This window comes from Notechis scutatus, chromosome 6 (assembly GCF_049901735.1).
Source record: "Notechis scutatus isolate UNSWTSFEM ecotype Mainland chromosome 6, rNotScu1.2, whole genome shotgun sequence".
Lineage (NCBI taxonomy): Eukaryota > Metazoa > Chordata > Lepidosauria > Squamata > Elapidae > Notechis > Notechis scutatus.
Genome location: NC_142014.1, coordinates 28,698,671 through 28,722,823, shown reverse-complemented (window position 1 = coordinate 28,722,823; position 24,153 = coordinate 28,698,671). Strand labels below are relative to the sequence as shown.

General features: G+C 45.4%; 1 protein-coding gene across 2 annotated transcripts in view; it reads left to right on the top strand.

Annotated features, from left to right (window-relative positions):
- Positions 1-24,153, top strand: part of LRRK2 (leucine rich repeat kinase 2) — a 103,948-nt gene that overhangs the window by 40,584 nt on the left and 39,211 nt on the right. Inside the window, exons 18-26 of one of the 2 annotated variants that reach the window (XM_087967784.1) lie at positions 3,790-3,960; positions 5,654-5,912; positions 8,325-8,507; positions 12,531-12,643; positions 13,380-13,449; positions 15,583-15,803; positions 16,264-16,514; positions 18,728-18,870; positions 19,754-19,847. In XM_087967784.1, the coding sequence (XP_087823910.1) occupies positions 3,790-3,960; positions 5,654-5,912; positions 8,325-8,507; positions 12,531-12,643; positions 13,380-13,449; positions 15,583-15,803; positions 16,264-16,514; positions 18,728-18,870; positions 19,754-19,847 (1,505 nt within the window). Of the gene's footprint in view, positions 1-3,789; positions 3,961-5,653; positions 5,913-8,324; positions 8,508-12,530; positions 12,644-13,379; positions 13,450-15,582; positions 15,804-16,263; positions 16,515-18,721; positions 18,871-19,753; positions 19,848-24,153 lie in introns of both variants that reach the window. The other variant, XM_087967783.1, reaches the window with a different exon arrangement.

Sequence of the window (24,153 nt, the reverse complement as noted above, 5' to 3'; positions counted from 1 at the left end):
AATGATACCTTCAAGAAGAGGAAAAAAGCGCAGTTTAATGGTGCTGAAAGGATAGCTTACCTCTTTTTTACGGAATAAAAAGTGAATATTAAGAAACCTATTTTTTTTGGTGAAAACTGGCTTTAAGCGATGAGTGGGAAAAGAGAGGACTAAAAAAAATATTTGTATGCTAAGACTTTGTTGGAGGAGATGCCTTAAGGATTGAAAGACTAAAATATATTGCAATAAGATTTTAAGAAACAGATTTGGACTTTCTTTTTCTCTATTGATACTACCCTAGGAGGAGAGAGTGGGAACTCTGTCTTGGTTTGGACTGACTGATAACTTTGGGATTGTCTTATTTTTCCTTTGGAATATTCTGGCTGTTGTAAGAGAAAAAAAAGAAAAGATTTATAATGGCTTCTTCTATCGAGGAACTGAGAAAAGATTATGAGCAAGCAAAACAAAATGGTAAAGCTGGTTTGAAAGAAGCCTGCCTTTTTTTGGAAATGGCGTTCATTAACTATCAACAAACATTGCAACAGATGAAGACAGCAGAAGAAGAACAAAGAGAGGAAGCCATCTTTAATAAATCTCAGAACTCGACCAAGAGGGAAAGAAGAGGGAAAAGAAGAGAAATAAAGGACTTAAGATTTAAAAAACATTTAAGAAAGGGAAAAACAAGGTGCAAAATCAATATAAGGATGGTAAACAAAAGGGAAGAGGAATACGACAGAGAAGGGAAGCCAGTAAGGCAGAGGCTAGAAGAGGGGGTAGAAAGGTTTGTTGGGAGAAGAAAGAAAGGGAAAAGGTGGAGAAAAGCTACAAAGTTTTGAAATTAAATGGGAAAAAGAAATTTTTTTAGGGATAAAGGATAAGTATAATTTCTTCAAAGAGATTTTGCAAGGTACATAAGATGATATTGTAGTATTGTATCAGAAATAGAAAATTTAAATGGCTTGAGAGTTGATAAGAGATTAAAATGTTGAAATGTTAATAATGATTGGTCTGAAAATATAATATGAGGAGATTTAGAATATTAAACTTTAATTAAAGAGTTTAATAAGATTATGGTATTGATGTTATTATAAAACTTTCATTATAGTATTTTGTTTTTAATATTTAGATCTATTGTTTAACTATGTATTTAATTGTTTTGGATGTATTATTCAGTTAGAATGTACCAAGCAAAATCGGATTGGGTATTTTAAAGATTAATTTGATTAATTTAGTGGGGAGATAGAAAGGCATCATACTCTGATTAGTGATTTCAGGAGAAATTTCTTTCTTTTTAAAAGGAATGAGACAAAGGTACAATAGAGAATGGACAAAAGATATACCGTATTTGCCGGCGTATAAGACGACTGGGCGTATAAGACGACCCCCAACATTTCCACTCAAAATATAGAGTTTGTTATATACTCGCCGTATAAGACTACCCCTCTTCCACACACCTTCCACTTTTGCACTTTTTTTTTTTTTTTTGGACGCACTTTTCTGCTTTGGACAATTTTGAAATGAGCTAATCCAATTTTGAACCAAGAATATGCAAATAGCTATGGAGTTTAGAAATGAGTTTTAAAAATATTTTTCATTGCTTACCATTAAGCGTAAAATATGTTGTAAATAAAATGAGAACACAGGAAACATTCTCTTCTCAATACAGCTGATCTCTCTCTCTCTCTCTCTCACACACACACACACACAAAAACCCGGACACTGAAAAGGCTGCCAAGGAACAGTATATTCAATGCCTTCTCTTTAATCAAGAAACAAGGAATTCCTTAGAATCTTTTTTTTTCCCAAGTGGCCCTCTTTAAAAAAAATATGGAGGTAACACTTTCATTCAAAAAGTCTTCCAGTATCTGGAGTCGCTCAGACATATTGAAGTGAGGCAGGAGAGTAAGTGAAATTTGAAATGATCCAGCTACCGTTTTTCCCCTCCCGCCCGAAGGCCATTATCTCCACGTCAAAGCGAACGAGGGAGGCAAAGAAGCCAAACACGCTAAAAGGATCTCTTTATTTTCCTACACAAGGTCACACCTACTTTTCCGCATTCAAAGGACAACCTCTCCTCACCACCACCACCACACACACACACACCCCAATACCCGCAAACAATGTTCTGGGCATTAATCACCATTGCTACATTAACCTGGTAAATTTATACCCTGCCTCCCCCAGTGTTGCTTTGACGGCAGGATTTCACACAGCGGGCGCTGCTCGCTCTCTTCTCCGCTCTCCCACCGTTCGCACATGTTGGAAGCACCGTAAAACCTGATAACCCACCCGGGGCTCCCCATCCTTAACCTACAGCCGCCCGCATGCAAAACCTGCGTGCAAAAAGAAAAAAAAAAAGAAAAGTACGCCGCACGTGAGGATCTTCGAATCCTCTCCTCCCCACACCGCTAAGGAAGGAAGAGGGGAAAGGTTGCGCAGCGCGTGGCGAGTGACACCCGCCACACACACACACACACACACACACACACCCCCGCTCCCCAGCCTCCTCCCGGCTGCAACTCAAGCTCGAAGTGGGAGTCGGAGTCCTCCCGGCGTATAAGACGACCCCCACTTGGAGGCATGTTTTCAGGGCAAAAAAAGTCGTCTTATACGCCGGCAAATACGGTAAATATAATGACTCAAATTAAGATGATTAATTAAGATAGAATTAAGAAGAGTGAAATATGTGGAGAAGTTAATATAGAAGACTTAGAATGGTAAATAAAATAAGTAATGATATGTAAGATGAGCATGAATATAATTGAAGTCCATGAAAAGAGAGATACCTGGGTCCAAGTTACTTTCCAAAAAGATCTTTTTTATGTTTTGTGTGTTGTGTGTATATGTTGTTTTTTTGGGGGAGAATTAATAAAACCTTGTAGAAATATAGAATGAGAATAATGGTAACTAAGTCAGAAAGAAATAGATGAAATAATAATAATAAAATTGAATAAGAGTAAAGAGAAATAAAGGGAAATTGGATAAGAGGTTTTTGTATGTTTATATGGAAATGGTTTAAAACAGAATTATAGTTTATCTGACTTGTTAAATTTATAATGGAAAAAGGTTAAACATGTAATGGATAATGATGACTTGTGTGTTTTGAAAATTAATAAAACTTGTTTTAAAAAAAAGAAAAGAAAAGAAAAGAAGAACTAGGTATTACAGGATAGCAGTGTTCCAATATCTGAGGGGCTGCCCCAAAGAAGAGGGAGTCAAGCTATTCTCCAAAGCACCTGAAGGCAGGACAAGAAGCAACAGATGGAAACTAACCAAGGAGAGAAGCAACTAAGAACTAAGGAGAAATTTCCTGACAGTGAGAACAATTAACCAGTGGAACAACTTGTCTCCAGAAGTTGTGGATGCTCCAACACTGGAAGTTTTAAAAAGATGTTGGATAACCATTTGTCTGAAGTGGTGTAGGATTTCCTGCCCAGGCAGGGGGTTGGACTAGAAGACCTGTGACCCTGTTTCCCCCCTCCCCCCTGGGTATGTCATAAATCAGATTCTCCAACTGAGCACATTCACAGGTTGGACGTCATCATTCACATTCTCCAATTCAATATATTTGCGGGCAAAAGCTCTTATTTTAGCTACAATCTTTTAAAGATAAAGAGTTGGAATGTACTTTTGCTTTCAAAGTGCTGCACCGCTCTTCCAGATTTCCTTCCTCCCCCACCTTCCTTTTTTATGGCAACTACTAAAACAGGCCTAGGAATGTTTTATGAGTTGACACTTATATTCTTTTCTTTAATCAAAGTGGTCAACAACACGCACCCAAGTTTCAATCCCCTCTTGTTCCCGTTTCAGTTTCGAAGTCTTTGCTTTAAATGCTTTGCCAAAATAACTGAACACGACGACTTGAAAAACCTGTTGCTGGAGAAGGCCTGTGAGGAGTGCAACAGCTTTATGGCCGAGTGTTTGCTGCTCCTGGGCGCCGACGTGAATACAAGCTCAAAGGAGAAGTCCTTAATTTACGACGTACGTAAGTTAAAACCGTGGGCAGGCAGGCTCAGGTGTAAAACTCCCTGGTTTTAACGCATTGGTGTGAACCCTTTATTGCTCTCCTTAAAATGGCCAGGAAGACTTTAATCCAATGTATTTGGCAAGGTTTGGCAAAACTTCCCAAAAGTGCTTTTTTTTTTCCTTTCCAAAAGACAACTGGACTTTCTGGTTTTGCTTTGAAGACATCTTGCTTCTCATGCAAGAAGCTTCTTCAGTTCTGACCGTATGGTGGGGAACGGAAGGATTTATATTCCTTGCAGACCTTTGGTCATTTGCGTCCTTTTTAGAGAGTTGTTGAGGTGACTTGGAGGTTTATCTGTCTCATTACAGATTTTAAAAAAGCATCTTTGGGACAACTATGACCTGGATGACTGAGAATCTCCATAGACTTTTAGCTATGCACTTTGGGGTGAACACCCTTTGAATGGTGCAGGAATACGAATGAATTTCCAGAAAAATTGCAGACTACAGAAACCATGTGCGCTTCAGTTTGAGATGCAGACAACACAGACTCATCCCCAACAGCCTGTGCATGTCTTCAACAGTGAAGGGATGCAGGGAAGAAAACATCCTTCAGCCAAGAAGGCTCCACACCCATTTTCACCGCTTAGGTGACCCTGAAAACAGAGCTAAACCTCCAAGTGCCTCAACGACCCTCTAAAAAGGATGCAAATGACCAGCTTTGTCTGCAAGGAATATAAATCCTTCCATTCCCCACCATCCGGTCAGAGCTGAAGAAGCTCCTTGGGTATGAGAAGCGAAACGTCTTCAAAAGAAAAACCCAGAAAGCCCAGTTGCCTCCTGAAAAAGCACCTTTGGGACAGTCATAACCTGGAGGGCTGAGAATCTCCATACAGAGTTGCCTGACTTGTTTAAGCCATGATTTATTGAGTGAGCTATTGAGGTTGTCCACATTCACATAAAATATTATTTGTAGAATACAGTGGCTGTGTTTTCACATCCTGCTATACCAGGATAGACTCTGTTGAAAGGAATCTCCAGCACTGATGAAATTAATAATTCTCTTCTTTCTTCTTTCTCCTCCGCCCTTCCCTTCTTCTCTTCCTCTATTTCCCCTTCTCCTCCTGCTTCCGCTTCCCCTCCTCTTTCTCCCTCCTCCTCCTCCCTCCTCCCCTCCTCCTCTTCTCCTTCTCCTCCCCTTCCCCTCCTCCCTTCCCCTTCTCTTCCTCTATTTCCCCTTCTCCTGCTTCTGCTTCCCTCCTCTTTCTCCCTCCTCCTCCTCCCCTCCTCCTCCTCCTTCCCTTCTTCTCTTCCTCTATTTCCCCTTCTCCTGCTTCTGCTTCCCCTCCTCCTCTTCTCTCCTCCTCCCCTCCTCCTCCTCTCCCTTCTCCTTCTCTTCCTCTATTTCCCCTTCTCCTCCTGCTTCTTCTCCTCCTCCTTCTCCCTCCTCCCCTTCTCCTTCCTCCTCCCCCTCCTCCCCTCCTCCTCTTCTCCTTCTCCTTCCTTCCCCTTCTCTTCCTCTATTTCCCCTTCTCCTGCTTCTGCTTCCCCTCCTCCTCCTCTCTCCTCCTCCCCCTCCTGCTCTTTCCCCTCCTCCTCCTGCTTCCTCTCCTCCTCCTTCTCCCTCCTTCCCCCTCTTCCCCTTCCCCTTTCCCCCTTCTCCTCCTCTCCCTCCTCCTCCCGTCCCCCTCCCCCCTCCTCCTCCTAGGTATGTGAGAAAGGAAGCAACCCAAAAGTGGTCGAACTCCTGCTCAACAGTGGCGCCCGGGAACAAGACGTTAGGAGCGCTTTAGCAGTCAGCATGAAGAAAGGGGACAGCAAGATCATCAGTCTGCTCCTGAAGAAACTTTGCCTGGACATGACCAACCGCAGCATTTGCCTGGGAGGGTTCGGTATCGGGCGAATGGAACCTTCTTGGCTGATCCCCTTGTTTCCAAGCAGACTTCCATCCTCCCAGAAGCCAACCAGTATGTCTTGGTAGAAGGGATGTTCATCTTTAACATACGTGGAGTTGTCAGGCTCAAAACGATCGGACCCACCGGTGTAAAGTTCAAACTAGTACTTTAATCTGGTCTGCCTATCATACAGGTAGTTCTCGACTTAACAATGGTTTGTTTAGTGACCGTTCAAAGTTGCAACGGCACGGGAAAAAGTGACAACAATTTTACACACTTACAACCGTTGCAGCATCCCCATTGGTCGCGTGATTGACATTCGGATGCTTGACAACCGATTCACATTTATGATGGGTCGCAGCGTCCCGGAGTCCCTTTTGCGACCTTCCAACAAGCAACGTCAATTGGGAAGCCGGGTTCACTTAACAACCAGATTACTCATTTAACAACTGCAGTGATTCGCTTAACGAATTTGGCAAGAACATTGGGGCAAGGCTCACCAAACCAATTTCTCACTTAACAACATACATTTTGGGCTCATACGTCGAGGGCGTCCTGTATTAAGGCAAAAACTTAATCCCATCGTTTTGTAGCGCTGCTTTATTTTGAGGTGGGCCATCAAAGCTTTCCAGTTGCTCTGAACTTGAAATTGAACTATATTGAACACTGCATGTATGTTCAAATTACTCACGGCTCTGAATGCAGCTGTTGTATGTAGTACCGCAGGGGTGTCAAACTGGGTTTCTTTGAGGGATGAATTAGCACTATAACAGACAACAGATAATCAGAGTTGGAAGGGACAGATAATCGGAAGGAACCTTGTAGTCCCAAGCAGGAGACCCTACACCATTTCTGACAGATGGCAGTCTAATCTCTTCTTGAAAGTCTCAAGTGATGAAGCTCCCACAACTTTTGAGGGCAACTTCTGTTCCATGGGTTGATTGTTCTCACTGTCAGAAAGTTTCTTCTTAGTTCCAGGTTAAATCTCTTCTTGTTCAGTTTCCATCCATTCTTCCTGTCTGGCCTTCAGGTGCTTTGGGAAATAGCTTGACCCTCCCTCCTTTCTGTGGCAGCCCCTCAAATATTGAAAGGCTGCTCTCCTGTCTCCCCTGGTCCTTCTCTTCACTAGACTAGCCAGGCCCAGTTCCTGCAACTGTTCTTCATATGTTTTAGTCTCCAGTCCCCTAATCATCCTGGTTGCTCTTCTTGCCACTTTTTCTAGAATCTCAACTTCTTTTTTTATAGTGTGGTGACCAAAACTGGATGCAGTATTCTAGGTGTGGTCTTACTAAGGCTTTATAGAGTGGTATTAATACTTCCCTTGATCTTGACCGTATCCCTCTGTTAATACAATTTAGGATTGCATTAGCTTTTTTGGCTGCTGCTGCATACTGCTGGCTCCTATTTAGCTGGTTGTCCCCTAAGACTCCAAGATCCCTCTCACAGTGACTGCTATTTAGCCTGGTTTCACCCAGTCTATATGTGTCCTTTTGGTTTTTCTTGCCAAAGTGTAGGACTTTCCTTCTCTCTATGTTGAATTTCATTTTGTTAGTGTTCTAGTCTGTCAAGATCCATCTGGCTCTTGAGCCCATCTTCTTGGGTGTTAGCTAGTCCTCCCAGCTTAGTATTATCTGCAAATTTGGTAAGTTCCCCTTCTATTCCCTCATCTAAGTCGTTAATGAAGATATTGAAGAGTACTGGGCCTAAGATGGAACCTTGTGGCACTGTAGATCTCCTCCATGGGCCGGGGGAGGAGGGGGACGAGACAAGAGGGATGCCTCCTGCAGCACATTGCCGAGCAAAATGGGATGCAGGGAGGGGCATTTGTGTCCCCCCCCCTGCGGCCCATTTTCGGCCTGGACAGTCTCCTGCAGCACTTTGCTGCCAAAAACGGGGCCCGGGAGGCGCCGCGGGCCAGTCCTTTGCTATTTCCAGACCGGCCTCGTCGGCCAGATCTAAGCACTCCACGGGTCAGATCCAGCTTTTTGGGCCTTGAGTTTGACACCCATCTAGTACCAGTATGTAGTCTGTGTCAACTCATAAAATATTTCTAGGGTCTTTAGAGTTGCCAACAGAAAGGGCGGGGGGGAGCAGTGTAGCAGCTTGCAAAACCGAAACTGCATTCCATCATTGTTTTCAAAGATAGTAACTGTAGTAAAGTAGGTGACTGAAGTTTCTGCTGCACAAAATTCTAATTGGAGAGCATGATTGATGACTCTTGGCTATGGAAGTGTCCCATTGGAGAATATGAATTATGATACACCCAGGGGGTGAGGGAAAATCAAGGTCAGGCGTGACAATGAATGATGTGCCTCAGAGTCGGTTACCCCCAGGCAGTGCCGGATATGTTAACTCCCAATAATTCCTTTTGAGGTTTTGGAAGTTTGGCTCGAGACTCATGATTGAAATGGGGGTAACTGCCGGAATCCTGACAATCTGTTCAATATTTGTGAAATAGAATTGCTTTTCTTTCTTGTATGTAAGATTCAAGTTCTGCGTTGGCCGTAATGGTCCTTCGATACCAGAGGACGAGTAGTTACGAAGATCAGTCAAGAGCTGACGTCAATAGCCAGAACGATGAAATGGAGAAATTGAATGAATGGACGTTCTTACCTGACCCTTTAGTGGACAATGTTTTCTCGTTGACTGACGACATTGACAGCGAAGGTACGTGCACTTAATGAAATGAACAGATTTATCTCTCTGTGAATATATCAACACTAGCATATAAAAAGAACACACCCCATTGGGTGTATGAGCATGGAAGTGATGTGTGTACATCACGAGGGTGTGTGGGATTCTAAAGTTTTCTACAGCACATTTTTAAAAAAATGTTATCTCTGCCTCCATTCCTCTAGCTGTAATGTGCAATGTTATAATAACCTAATCTGCTTTAGTCTGCACATCTATGCATAATGGAAAACTCAGAATATATTGTGTTAATTAATTTCACTGCAACTTGGAATTTGTAAGTCAGAAGTGGCGAGTTATTCTGTATTTCATGAGAAGGACTGACTTAAACATCAAGTTGTGAATTTATATTTTCTGCATTTATCCTATGTTGTCTGATGACCTTTAATAAGTATGATGACCCGGGGCGTGGCCCAAAGGCAACACAGTCAGATAATCAATAAGAATCCCTTTATTAGCTCCAACTTTGCCCTCAATGTCCAGGTTACCTTCTGGCTGGAGAAAGACTCTCCCAGGAACAGCCTTTGGCTGCAGAGAATCAAGTCCAAAACATGGTCAACAAAAACTGTAACTATAAGTCCAATCAAGGCAAAATGAGGTTAATTAGTTTGGCAGGGCATGAGCAAGAATTCCAAACGTGAAGGCACGGCAAAACTCACACGGTTGGGAAGACGCAAGGAATACAGATAAGCAAAGACAACACAGGATAAAGTCACGTTTGCTCCCAGAAGCTGCTGCAGTCAGCATTCAGTTCTTATAAACTTTCATTCCCAGCTGTGGCTAATGAAGGGAATCAGGGCCCTTTCCTCCCCCGTAAGCCATGCAACCCACGTTGCTCCCTTCTCCGTTCCTCTCTGCGTGCCCTAGGATAAAGAGGGTGGGCCTGGGTCTTCCTCTGAACTCTCTCTCCCTTGTTCTACCTCTCTCCTGCTCTGCCCAGCCAGACTTTGCCCTTCCCCAGCCTCCTCCACAGCCAATGGAGCCACACTCCTGCTCCCTGTCAGCTGTTCATCTTCCTCCTCGGATTCAGACTCTGACGGACATAACAGGAGGGAAGAAGCCCTAGTAAACTTTTAGAAAGCTACTTTATAGAAAGAGAAGTCAGGAAATGCAGCTGTTGCTCTATGTATTTGTTCCCTTTCACTTTTAACTATATTTCTTGTTTGTTTAACATTAAATAATGTTAATGTGGTTTAACATTAAATAGATGTGCTATTTACTCTAAAAGTCTTCTTTAAAAGTTAAAAACTTTTTTTTAAACCCTGCACATAACTGTAAGATTTAGATATTATTCATGTTCTGATGAGAGTTACCGTATTTATCGGCGTATAACACGCACAGGCGTATAACACGCATCTTCATTTTAAGAGGGAAATTTCAGGAAAAAAAATTAAATTTCTAAATAAAAACTTTGAAGCAAAATAAGGGTAGCTCAGAACTTTTTTTATTATATATTATTACCACTTATAAGGTAAATCAGTGGTCCCCAACCTTTTTGTACCAGGGACCGGTTTCAAGCAGAAAATTTTTGCAAGGACCGGAGGGGGGAAAGAGAAGAGAAGAGCTTCGGCTCTCTCGCTGCTCCACCATCCAAGGAAGAAACTGCTTCAAAGAAGCGGGGGGAACTTTCCTGTCGCCGCAGCAGCTATTCCGAGCGCCCGCTTTCACCCCCACTCCCACCCGCGCGCGCTTCAATCCACAGTGTCCCATTCTGCCTGCCTGCCTGCCTGCCTTAGTTTCTGGTTGTTTGGGAGCAGCTTCGCTGAGAATAGTAACTATTCGCCTCTTTTACTCAGCCGAAGCTGTTCCGATTCAACCATTAACGAAGGCAGGCAGGCAGGCAGAACGGAGCACTGCGGGCGGGCGGGCGGGCGGACGGGGTGGGGTGGGGAGAAACGGGCGCTTCAGGGAAGCTGCGGCAAGACAGGAAAAGCCCCCGCTTCTTTGAAGCAGTTTCTTCCTGTGCTGGTGGAGGAGCGAGAGAGCGACTGAGAGAGCTGACCCAGAGAGAAGGACAGGCTTCGGTTGCTTCCTCCCTCCCCTTCTTTCATTTGTGTCCTTGATCCCGATCCCAGCAGCATTCACCGAAGGCTTCTTAACATTATATCGGCGTATAACACGCATACACATCATTTGCCCCCTATTTTCAGGGGGAAAAAGTGCGTGTTATACGCCGATAAATCTGGTAATTTTATTTTTTAATAAATAAATTGATTGAAGCTACTGTACAGATATTACTCGACTTACAACAGTTCATTTAGTGACTGTCTAAAGTTATGTCATTGAAAAAAAGGGACCGATGACCATTTTTCAAACTTACGACCACTGCAGCATCCCCATGGCCATATGATCCAAATTCAGGTGATTGGCAACTGTTTCATATTGATGACTGTCATCGTGTCTTGAGGTCACATGATCCCCTTTTGCGACCTTCCGATGAGCAACATCAATGGGGAAGCCAGATTTACTTAACAGCCCTGTTACTAATTTATCACCTTGAGGGAATCCACTTAACAACTGTAGGAGGAAAAGTTGTAAAATGGGATAAAGCTCACTTGACCAATGTCTCACTTAGCAATGGAAATTTTGGGTTCAATTGTGATCATAAATTAAGGACTGCCTGTGTAGTCTGCAGTCATATCGTGCTACATTTCTGAGTGGCGTGGTGGCTTAGCGGGGAAGCTAATTGCCTCCTGTTCAGAAGGTTGAGACTTTAATCCTAGGTAGCACAGATAATTTGTCTCTCCCCGGGCGCAAAGAAAAAAAATGCCTACTGCGAACTCCATGTAGGTGTCAGGAAGAGCATCCGGCCAGTAAGCACTCAGCTCCAGTCAGTTGCCCTGACTCTACCCTGAATTACCCGAATGATGAAAGCAGGGGTGGGCTTCAAAAAATATAACAAATAGTTCTCTGCCTGGTTGCTGGGTGGGCATGGCCTTGATGGGCATGGCCTAGTCCCGTGATGGCGAACCTATGGCACACATGCCACAAGTGGCACGCAGAGCCATTTGTGCTGGCATGCGAGCTGCAGGCAAACTTACCTCACTACGCATCTGCGCACCTCACCACTGATTTTTGACCTGTTTGAGACCTTTTTCGGCCTCCCAAAGGCTTGAGGAAGTCTTCTGCAGGCTTCTGCAAGCTTTGTAGGCCAAAACCTAGCTGCGTTTCATCACTTCCAGTATTTTCGGAAAAACAGGAAGTGATGAAACAGGGCTAGTTTTCGGCCTACAAAGCTTGCAGAAGCCTGCAGAACCCTTCCTCAAGCCTTTGGGAGGCCAAAGAAGGCCTCAAACCAGCCGAAAATCAGCTGCAAGGTGCAGTGCAGGTAAGGGGGTGGCAGTGGGTGGATGGGTGGGGGATTATACGCACATGCGCAGGGGGTATGGGGAAGCGCACATTGCCTTCTGGGTGCTGGCACGCGAGCATGAGCGTGCAAGCGCGCGCGCAATTTTTGGCACGGGAGCCCAAAAAGGTTAGTCACCACTGGCTAGTCGTCCTCTTGCACCACTCTGGGAGCGAAAACAGGCCACCGGGGGAGTGTTTTGTCCTCCCGGGCTCTGGAGGCTATCTAGAGGTTGGAAACGGGCCTATTTCCAGCCTTCTGGAACTTCTGGGAAGCCCGTTTTTCACCCTCCCCAAGCCTCTGTGTGTGCCCTGCACTTACCTGTGATCCAAAACAGGCCCCACAGGAACTCCTGGGAGGGGTGGGGCAGGGCAGGGTGGGTGGGGCCAGCCAGGGTTAGGATTTGCTGGTTTGCTGAACTGACCTTAAATTAACAACCAGTTCGCCTGAACCGGTGTGAACCGGTAGCAGCTCACCCCTAGATAAAAGTAATAAAAGGGGAGAGTATCATGCTACATTTCGGACATCTGGATAGTTACTAGTTGCAGTTTGCTGTGTTTGCGTGTATTTGGGTTGTTTTTTTTTTCATTTCCCTGTTTTATACATATATGTGTAATTTACTTTAATCGATTGTTGTTTTCTTTTTGCCTCAGGGAGTGAAAGCTCATTTATGGGGAGGCAGAAATCTTACTCTGTGGCAGCTGCAGACCTCCAGAAACCTCTTCAGAGTTCTACTCCTCCGCTACAAAGACATTCCAAATCTGTGGTGAGACCAATAGTTCCAATGGCTTCCAGTTGTACAAGTAGTCCTCATTTAACAACGGTCATTTCAGCCCCCGTTCAAAGGTACAATGGCTCTATTACCCCAATGACTCCAGGGCACTGCGAGCGTCATAAATATGAACCAGTTGCCAAGCGTCACAATTTTGATCAGGTGTCCACGGCATGGCTGCAACATTTGTAAGTGTGAAAAACGGTCCTAAGTCACTTTTTTCTCGAATGCCATTGTAACTTTGAACGGAACTGTTGTAAGTCGAGGACTTACCTATATTTAGCCATCTCTTTCTTTTAACAGTAGTGTCTATTTATATGGACAGGGAAAAATAAATCAATCAGCTAGATTAGCACTCTTTGCGAGCAAGGAATTGGGTCTGGAATATAGCATATCCTTAAAAAAAAGAATAGAATAGAACAGAATAGAATGGAAATGGAGAATTAGAATTGGAATTAGAATTGGAATTGGAATGGAATGGAATGGAATGGAGAATAGAAAAGAAAAGAAAAGAAGGGACCTTGGAGGTCTTCTAGTCCAACCCCCTGCTTAGGCAGGAGACCCTACACCACTTCAGACAAATGGTTGTCCAATCTCTTCTTTAAAATTTCCAGTGTTGGAGCATTTATAACTTCTGGAGGCAAGTTGTTCCAATGTTTAATTGTTATAACTGTTTGAACTAAAATGTGTAAATGTCCAGATTTTTTTATTTTTTGGGCTTTTTTTTCAGGGGGCTGGATCACCTTACGAACCATTAAAGAACCAAAGAAGAAAAAATGTGTTTTCTGAAAAACAGAACAGTAAGTAAAAAGTTATAATAGATTTTAAAGTTTAGATGTACCTTATCGAAGCGTACCTGGTCGAAAATAGCTAAAAGCAAAACGAAGCTCTAATAGCGCAGAATACTGTAATATGAACAAAACTGTTAATAGTGTTACTATTATGGGGTACATACCAGTTGGATGTGGTTTGGTTTGAACATAATGGGGTGTGTGAACTCACGTACAGATAGTCCTGGACTTAAAACAGTTCATTTAGTGACTGGTCAAAATTACAATGGCACTGAAAAAAAATCAGGTATGGCCGTTTTTCACACTTGTGATCCTTACAGTGACCCCTATAGTCATGTGATTTACATTCAGATGCTTAGCAACTGACTCACATTTATGACAGTTGCGATGTCCATGGGTCACGTGATCCCCTTTTGTGACCTTCCAACGAGCAAAGTCAATGCGGAAGCCAGATTCACTTAACAACCAGGTTACTAACTTAACAACGGCAGTGATTCACTAAGCAACAGTGGCAAGAAAGCTCGTAAAATGAGGCAGAATTCATTTAACAGGTTGATTCACTTAACAACAGGAATGTTGGGCTCAATTGTGGTCGTAAGTTGAGGACTACTTGCAGAGATGGGGCTGCACTTATGTTACCAACTGATTTGCTGGTCGTGAGCATACGCGCGCATGCGGTCGCTTTGCTTGCACACGCCCCTTTGGGACTGAAATGGAGTGTCAGGATTCCGGCAGTTACCCCCCATTTAAATCATGAGTCTCAAGCCAAACTTCTAAAACTTCAAAAGGATTATTGGGAGTTAACATGCCGGCACTGCCTGGGTGTAGCCGGCTCTGAGGCACATAACTCATTATCATCTTCCCCCACCCCCTGAGTGTATCGTAATTCATATTCTCCAATGGGACACCTCCATAGCTAAGAGTCACAATCATGCTCTCCAGTTAGAATTTTGCATGGCAGAAACTTCAGTCACCTAGTTACTATCTTTGAAAACATTTATGGAATGCACTTTCAGTTTTGCAAGCTGCTACCCTACCCTTTCTGTTGGCAACTCTAAAAAGACCACAGAAATGTTTTATGAATTGACAGCAGGGGTGGGATTCTACCTGGTCGGACCAGTTCTATAGAACTGGTTGTTATAATTCTGCCCAGTTCAGAAAACCGGCAAATTGTGCCACTGGTTGGCTCCTCCCCACCTACTTACACCTTACCTGGTATGCATGCCATCAAACCTGCCTGCTAAGTTACTATTTTTCCTCCCCCCCTGACCATCAGCTGTTCTGCTGTGCCGGGAGATTTAGATTATCTAGAAAGCAGGAAATCGTTGGATTTTTTGCTTTCTAGCTAATCTAAAAGCAGGGTTGAATCTTCCTTAGGACTGAAGCTTCTATTTTTCAGTGCAGACTCAAGTAGCTGATGGCAGAAAGATAGATCTCTGAGTGAATCTGTGATTCTGTAAGCGACTCAATCTGCTTGCTTGCTTTGCCTGATTTTGGGTAAAAGTTGTTCTTTTTTAAATAAAAAAATAAATATTTACAATACTGTAAATATTACAGTATTGTAAATAATGTAAATATTTACAATATTTACATATAAGCCACGCCCAGCTAGTCACGTGACCACCAAGCGACACCCACAAATTAGGCCACGCCCACAGAACCAGTTGTTAAGAAATTTGAATCCCACCCCTGGTTGACACAGAGCTTCTAATATGCAGCTAATCTACTCAGGCAGCTCCGGGACGCAGGCGGTAGAACCCAGCTGCGGGGTGGTTAAGAAATTTAAGAAGGGTCCCCAACCACCGGCCCTGGACTGGCACAGCCTTAACAAGTATGCAGCACATCTATTTATAAGGCAGCTCCGGTGAGCTGCAGAGCTCACGGAAGCCTGTGTCATCAGCTGGGCAATGCGGCTGGACGCCGGAACACGCCAAAAAGGTTGGGGTTATATACAGGGATGGGATTCTATCGGTTTGGACCGGTTCCGGCGAACCAGCAGTTCCGGTAATCTTTTGGCCCCGTGCATCCGCCCCTGCCTTTGCCTGTGCTTTATTTCCTTTTGTTTTAGCACAGCTGAATCAATGCAACCAATGCAACAGAGATTTCTAATGAAATTGATTTTTTTTTTTAATTTTAAATTAGAAGGCACATCTGTATTCCAACCCAACATGAAGAGCTCGGACAGCTTCCCTTCCCTGGTCTCCGACCGAGAATATATTAAATCCCTCGACTTGTCCTCAAATGAGCTGGAGAACATAGACAACATCAGCCAAAGTCTTGGCTTAATTACTCATTTCGAAAACCTTGACAAATTAGAACTGCATCACAACCAGCTTTCGTGCGTGCCGAAGCAACTCTGTGAGGTGAGTCTCCCGAGAAGGACGAAGGAATCGGAAAATACTAGATTTTGGTCCTCAAAGAAATTAAGATGCAACCTGGAACAACTTTTCACTAGTCCCATTATCGTAGTTGCCTGATTCGTTACTTTAAGAACATGGTTTATAAGGATGCTGCCATTATGTAGTTAAGGATTATGTTCACATTGGAAGGTTGTTCATCTTCTGGCACGCATGCCATAAGTTTGCCATCACAGCACTCGGTTAAAGTAAAACTGAGTTATGATACAAACCGGGGAACTCATTTATGTTTATTACAGGAGTTCCTTGAGAGAATCGTTATGATTCTTGCATTTTTCCAGATAGAGATTATTTCTTTTAAGTGATCCCTTCAATAAGCTACATTTTGTACCACTTTATCCGTGTATTTACCCTAACATAATTTATTAAATCGGCTTATTGGTCATAATAGCTTTTTTTCTTTTAGACCATGAAATCTTTGACTTATCTCGACCTGCACAGCAACCATTTGAAGTCTTTCCCTCAATATCTCTTGGAAATGCCTCAGATCGTTCACCTCGACGTTTCGCGAAATGAAATTGGACCTACCTTGTGCTTCAGTCCAACAATCACCTGTCCAACTCTAAAATTACTCAATTTGTCCTACAACCAACTGTTGGGCATTCCTAGATATCTTGGCAATATTCTGATCAAGCTGGAACATTTCATATTGGAAGGGTGAGAACATAAACAAAGGTTTTTATTATATATTTTACTTATTTATTTTGTCAAATGTATTAGATAAGAGATATAACTATAAACATGATTATTAATACATGAAATCGGTAAGAATAAAAGGAGACATTAGGACAGGGATGGTAGGCACGTTGGTGCGCTTATGCACACCCCTTACAGACCTCTTAGGAATGGCGTGAAGTCAACAGTACACAATCTTAAGGTTAAAGTCTTTGGGGTTTGCGGAAGAAACCACAGTCAGTTAGAGTATTCCAGACATTGACCACTCTGTTGCTGAAGTTGTATTTCCTGCAATCCAATTTGATGCGGTTTACCTTGAGTTTGTATCTATTGTGTGCTCATGTATTGCTGTGGTTGAAGTTAAGTAATCATAGACGGGTAGGACATTGCAATGGATAATTTTATGTACTATGCTTAGGTTGGACCGAAGTCGGCGTAGTTCTAAGTTGTCTAGGCCTAAAATTTCAAGTCTGGTGGCATAAGGTATTCTATTGCAAGTAGAGGAGTGGAGGACTCTTCTCGTGAAATATCTCTGGACTCTCTCGATTGTGTTAATGTCCGATATGCAATGTGGATTCCAGACAGATGAGCTGTATTCAAGAATTGGTCTAGCAAATGATTTGTATACTCTAGTTCCATGTTGGCGACCTATGGCATGCCTGCCGGAAGTGGCACACAGAGTCATTTCTGCCACCACGCAAGAGGTAGCCTGGAAGAGCCCCACTGCGCATACACACCCGCCGCCACCCAACAGCTGATTGTTGGGTATCTGGCGTACATGCGCAGGGATGCATGGGAGACGCATGCGCAGAGATGTGTGGCGCACAGGAGGGATTGCGTGCATGTGCAGAGAAGCATGGCGTGCAGAGGCCCAGCATGCATTGCCTTCTGGGTGCTGACGTGAGCGCGTGCACAAAGCATGCGCACAATTTTCACCACGGGAGCCAAAAAAGGTTAACCACCACTGCTCTAGTTAGTAGTACAATATTACTGGAGAAAAAGCTACGCATATTTCTAATAATATGGAATTAAGGCCCAACTTTCACAACCTATCCTCAAAAAAGGCTATGATTAACTATGTCTGTGACACTGCCAGGAAAACCACATAGTTTGGTTCATGTCATCATCAGAAGCTGAGGTTGACTTGAATACAGGCACTCCTTGACTTATGACCGCAATGGAGCCCAAAATTTCTGTCATTAAATGAGACATTGGTTAAGCGAGTTTTGCCCCATTTTACATCTTTTCTTGCTACAATTGTGAGGGGAAAAATCACTGCAGTTGTTAAGTCAGGAACACGGTTGTTAAGTGAATCTGGTTTCCCCATGGACTTGGCAGTCAGAAAGTCACAAAACGGGACCAAATCACGTCATCCCGGGACGCTGCAGCCATCATAAATACGAGCCAGTCGCCAAGCGTTTTAATTTTGGTCGTGTGATCCTGGAGATGCTGCTACCTTTGTTAAGTGTGAAAAATGGTCGTAAGTCAACTTTCTTCAGGGCCGTCGTAACTTTGGACGGCCACGAAATGAATTGTTGTAAATTGTGGACTAACTTGTATCGCAGAAAAGACCCGCAGGATGGTATTTATATTTTGGTGGGATTTTACGGGGTGGATTGTCAAGATTCCAGCAATCGCCCTCATTAAATCATGATTCTTGAGCCAAACTTCTAAAAAACTTCAAAGGATTTATTAGAGGCAACATACTGGCACTGCCCTGTATGAAGCCAACTCTGGCATACGTCATTTACAGTCCCCTGTGACCCTGTTTCCCCCCTCCCCCCTGGGTGTCTCATAAACCAGATTCTCCAATTGAACACATTCACCGGCTGAGTGTCACCAATCACATTCTCCAATTAAATATATTTCCGGGCAAAAGCTCTGGTATTTTAGTTACAATCTTTTAAAGAGAAGAGTTGGAATGTACTTCCGCTTTCAAACTGTACTGCTCTTCCAGATTTCTTTCCTTCCCCACCCCTCCTTTTTTTTTTTTATAGCAACTACTAAAACAGGCATAGGAATGTTTTTATGGATTTTTAAATGTCGTAAGCCGCCTGGAGCCACCTAGGCGTGAGTTGGGCCTCCATACAAATTGTTTTCATCCATAAAATAAATGAATTGAACAATCAACAGCTGTTTTGTGTGACCTTTGCCGAAATGCTCTTTTTCGTCTTCTTCCTTTCTCCTAGTAACAGACTTTCAACGTTAATTGCAAGAACCAGTTTGAAAGAACTGAAAAATTTAAACATTAGCAAGAACAACATTTCGTACCTGGATACCGAATTTCTGCATGATTGTTTGAAGTTGGAAATACTCAATGCAGCAGCAAATAGAATTTGTGAGTATGTCGTATTAGAAGGAGCGGTGCTAGGAATGGAAGCGAATAAAGTAAAATTAAAAAACAGGCAGACCTCAGCATGTGGCTTATATCATATTAATAATAACGGGATAACAGAGTTGGAAGGGACCTTGGAGGTCTTCTAGTCCACCCCCCTGCTCAAGTAGGAAACTCCATACCATTTCAGACAAATGGTGGTCCAGGCTCTTGTTAAAAGCCTCTAATGATGGAGCATACACAACTTCTGGAGGCAAGCAGTTCCACTGGTTAATTGTCCCCACTAACAGGAAATTTCTCGTTAGTTCTAGGTTGGTTCTTATCTTGATTAATTTCCATCCATTGCTTCTTGTCCTGCCTTCAGGTGCCTTGGAAAATAGTTTGACCCCCTCTTCTTTGGGGTCAAATACTGGAAAACTGCTATCATGTCACCTCTAGTCCTAGTGGCTTAAGACGCTGAGCTTGTCGATCAGAAAGGTCGTCAGTTCAGCAGTTCGAATCCCTAGCGCTGCATCACGGAGGGAGCTCCCGTTCCTTGTCCCAGCTTCTGCCAAACTAGCAGTTCAAAAGCATGTAAAAAAAAAATGCAAGTGGAAAAATAGGGACCCCTTTGGTGGGAAGGGAACAGCGTTCCATGCACCTTCGAAAGCGTTTAGTCATGCCGGCCACATGACCACGGAGACGTCTTTGGATAGTGCTGGCTCTTCGGCTTTGAAACGGAGATGAGCACCGCCCCCTAGAGCCAGAAATGACTAGCACGTATGTGCGAGGGGAACCTTTCCCTTTCCCTATAGGATATCTGTTTGATAACTGCGTTGTTCAGTTGTCTTATGACAAATTGTTTTTCCAAACCAGTTACTAACACGCTTATTTCTCTGTGTTTTAGACACCATAAAGATCTTGCCTTGTAGCATAACTACATTGAAGCTATCTCAGAATGCTTTTTACACCGTTCCAGAAGCAATTCTTCTTCTACCACAGTAAGTTACTAGGATATGTGGTGATTGCTGATTGTACCCTATGACTATCATTAAGTGTTGCACCTGATGATTCTTGACTTTTGACAAATGTATCTTTTCTTTTATGTACGCTGAGAGCATTTGCACCAGAGACAAATTCCTTGTGTATCCAATCACACTTGGCCAATAAAGAATTCTATTCTATTCTATTCTATTCTATTCTATTCTATTCTATTCTATTCTATTCTATTCTATGCTATGCTATGCTATTCTATTCTATTCTATTCTATTCTACATTCTATTCTATTCTATTCTATTCTATTCTATTCTATTCTATTCTATTCTATTCTATTCTATGCTATTCTATTCTATTCTATTCTATTCTATTCTATTCTATTCTATTCTATTCTATTCTATTCTATTCTATTCTATTCTATTCTCTATTCTATTCTATTCTATTCTATTCTATTCTATTCTATTCTACGTACATTAAAATTTGCACCTCCTGTTCTTGTACTGATTTGTGGAGACTTTTGGTAATTGCAAATATCTATTGCAGGGGTCTCCAGTCTTTCTGACTTTAAGAATGGGTGGATGGGGGAGAGAGATTTTAGGTGTATGCGCTTGCCTGCCCGCTACACACCTGCTCGCCTACTGCCTGGGGATTTGGGGAACCCTGATCTATTGCATTCATTGCTTGAGAAAAACACATGCCTGTCACATACTAAAAGAAAGAATGGTTTAGTTCAGAGGTGGCATTCAGGTGGTTCTGACCAGTTCTGGAGAACCGGTAGCGGAAATTTTGATTAGTTCGGAGAACCGGGCAATCCCGCCTCTGACTGGCCCCGCCCCATCTATTCTCTGCCTCACGAGTCCCAGCTGGGTCTTCTTTGGTTGCCCTGCACAGGTGAACGGAGTTGGAAAGCAGGTTAGTGGGGTGAGGAGAGAATGGAGATGTTGCAGTAACCTTCCCCTGCCGTGCCCACCAAGCCACGCCCACCAAGCCACACCACACATACCAAGCCACACCCATAGAACTGGTAGTAAAAAATATTGAATCCCACCACTGGTTTAGTTGTTAGGAAAGGGAAAAAAATGATGAGAGAATTTTAAAAAAGCATGCCTAATTTTTTTTAAAAATGCACAGTGTGTGATTTGTCAACCCGGGAGCCATTTTCCCCCTGGCACCTTCAGGGCTGCCACAGCGGAGATGAGTTGAGATGAGAGGGCGGCGGGGAGGTAAGAGATAGCTGGAGGATTGTAGCCAAAATACAATCCTTTCCTCCGAGAACCAAGGACTTTCCCACCAGGTGCGAGGAGGTGGGATTTGAGACCAACTGACCCTTGGGCTGTGACCTGATTGGACCACATGATGGACTGCATGGGCAGGGGAAGGAAAACTTCACTTTTAACTAGAGGGAGATCTGAGGGGGGTTTAGAGTCAGGTTTCCCCAGATGTGCCAATATGACATTCCTAATCCCATGCTAGTCTATATATATATATAAAAGGGAAATACCCCTCACGCATCATCACAAAATCTCCAGAACCGTAAAGCCTACAAACTTGAAATTTGGCCCATATCTTCCTCTTGGCTTCCAGGGGATCACTAAGAAAGGATTTTTCGAAATGACCCTCAGAGCTATACACTATTATTAATATGTTCTGATGCTAAGGCAGGGGTGGGCAAACTACGGCCCGCGGGCCACATCCGGCCCGTTGGTCTGTCCAATGCGGCCCGCCCCTGAAAAAAAATCGCTGCCATTGGTCTGTCCAATCCGGCCCGCCCCTGAAAAAAATCGCTGGGTGTGGCATATTGCCCTGTGCCGCGTGGCCCCCAAAGCTGCAAAACAGTGCGGAGCGATCTAGGGGTAGGAAAGAAAAGAAATTTGCAAAGGCCTCGGCTGGGAGTTCGAAATCACCTTCGAGTGCGACCTCTCCGAAGGTGAGTCCCCGCTGATCCCCCCCTTTTTTCCGGGGCTTCCAGGCTTAAACTTTGCAAAGGCAAAGCTTGCAGGCTGGAGCATCTTCCCGCCGAGGAGCGGGAAGGGTTCCACCCGGCGGGCGGGGTGGGATGCTTGGAGCCACCTAAAGCTAGGCCGCTGCTGGTGGAGCCTTGTCCTGCCTTGGTGCCCCGTTTCCCGGCTCAGCAGTCCTGCTCGGGCGGCACTTTAAAAGCCTGCTCCCAGCACCCGAGCAACTTCCCAGCAACTTTCGGCTTCGTTTTAACTCGCGAGTGCTCACGCCTGGCCCCGAGCTGCGCGGCGGAGGGGAAGCCCGGCGGATGGGCGGGCAGGCAGGCTGCTTGGAGGAGGCAACCCGGTGGCGCTCCGGGCTTCCCCTCCGCCGTGCGGCTCGGGGTGAGGCGCGAGCGCCTGCGAGTTAAAACGAAGCCGAAAGTTGCTGGGAAGTTGCTCGGTTTCCGGGCTTCCGGAGCTTTGCAAAGGCAAAGTTTGCAGGCTGGAGCGTCTTCCCGCCGAGGAGCGGGAAGGGTTCTGCCCGGCGGGCGGGCGGGCTGCTTGGAGCGGGCTGCTGTGCGGCTCGGGCGAGCGCGAGCGCCCGCAAGTTAAAACGAAGCTGAAAGTTGCTGGGAAGTTGCTCGGTTTCCCGGGGCTTCCGGAGCTTTGCAAAGGCAAAGTTTGCAGGCTGGAGCGTCTTCCCGCCGAGGAACGGGAAGGGTTCTGCCCGGCGGGCGGGGCGGGCTGCTTGGAGCGGGCTGCTGTGCGGCTCGGGGCGAGGCGCGAGCGCCTGCGAGTTAAAACGAAGCTGAAAGTTGCTGGGAAGTTGCTCGGTTTCCCGGGGCTTCCGGAGCTTTGCAAAGGCAAAGTTTGCAGGCTGGAGCGTCTTCCCGCCGAGGAGCGGGAAGGGTTCTGCCCGGTGGGCGGGGCGGGCTGCTTGGAGCGGGCTGCTGTGCGGCTTGGGGCGAGGCGCGAGCGCCCGCAAGTTAAAACGAAGCTGAAAGTTGCTGGGAAGTTGCTCGGATTTCCGGGGCTTCCAGGCTTAAACTTTGCTCGGGCGGCACTTTAAAAGCCTGCTCCCAGCACCCGAGCAACTTCCCAGCAACTTTTAACTCGTGGGCCCCGAGCCGCACGGCAGCCCGCTCCAAGCAGCCCGCCCCGCCCGCCGGGCAGAACCCTTCCCGCTCCTCGGCGGGGAAACGCTCCCGCCTGCAAACTGCCTTTGCAAAGCCCTGGAAGCCCCGGAAACCCGAGCAACTTCCCAGCAACTTTCGGCTTCCTTTTAACTCGCGAGTGCTTGTGCCTGGCCCCAAGCTGCGCGGCGGAGGGGAAGCCCGGCGGGCGGGCGGACTGCTTGGAGGAGGCTCCGGGCTTCCCTCCGCCAGGCACGAGCGCCTGCGAGTTAAAGGAAGCCGAAAGTTGCTGGGAAGTTGCTTGGGTTTCCGGGCTTCCACGCTTAAACTTTGCAAAGGCAAAGTTTGCAGGCTGGAGCGTCTTCCCGCCGAGGAGCAGGAAGGGTTCCGCCCGGTGGGCGGGCGGGCTGCTTAAACTTTGCTCGGGTGGCACTTTAAAAGCCTGCTCCCAGCACCCGAGCAACTTCCTAGCAACTTTCGGCTTCCTTTTAACTCGCGGGCGCTTGTGCCTGGCCCCGAGCCGCGCGGCAGAGGGGAAGCATGGTGGGCGGGCAGGCTGCTTGGAGGAGGCGACCCGGCGGTGCTCCGGCAGCAGCAACAGGCAGTTTCGCCCAGGCTCCGCTCAGGTGTCCAGCTGCGGCTGTCAGGAGTTGCTACCGCCGGCGCAGCTCCGTGCGGCTCCAGTCCCGCGTTGCCTTGGGAAGGAAAAGGCAAAACCAGGATCCGCTGAGCCTGAGCCTCCGGTGCCGCTGCTCCCGTTGCAAAGCACCGCCACGGCTCTTCCTTTTTCCCTTTCCCTTCCCGAGGCAATGCGGGACTGGAGCCGCGCGGAGCCACGCCGGCGGTAGCAACTCCTGACTCAGGGGGCCTCCGAGGGGAGGGGAAGGGGGGGAAGGGGGGGCGATTCCCAAAAAATCTTGTGCTGACCCGGCCCGTCCGTCAAATTTTAAAAGTCAATGCGGCCCCCGAGCCAAAAAGTTTGCCCACCCCTGTGCTAAGGAGTTCTACTCCTCCTCCCCACCTGGAAAGAAATCTGTCCTAAATGCAAAACACAAGCAGAGGAGAGGAGTTTTAGTTTCAGTTTCACAGCACCAAGCAGCTTTAGTACAGAACAGTTGAACTAAGCCACGCCCAGGCTCCTTCCTGTCTCCTTGCTCACACAGCAAATATTGTTTCACTTTCCAAACAGTCCTCAACTCTCTCACACACTGACAGGACGCTAGCCAGATGAATACCGA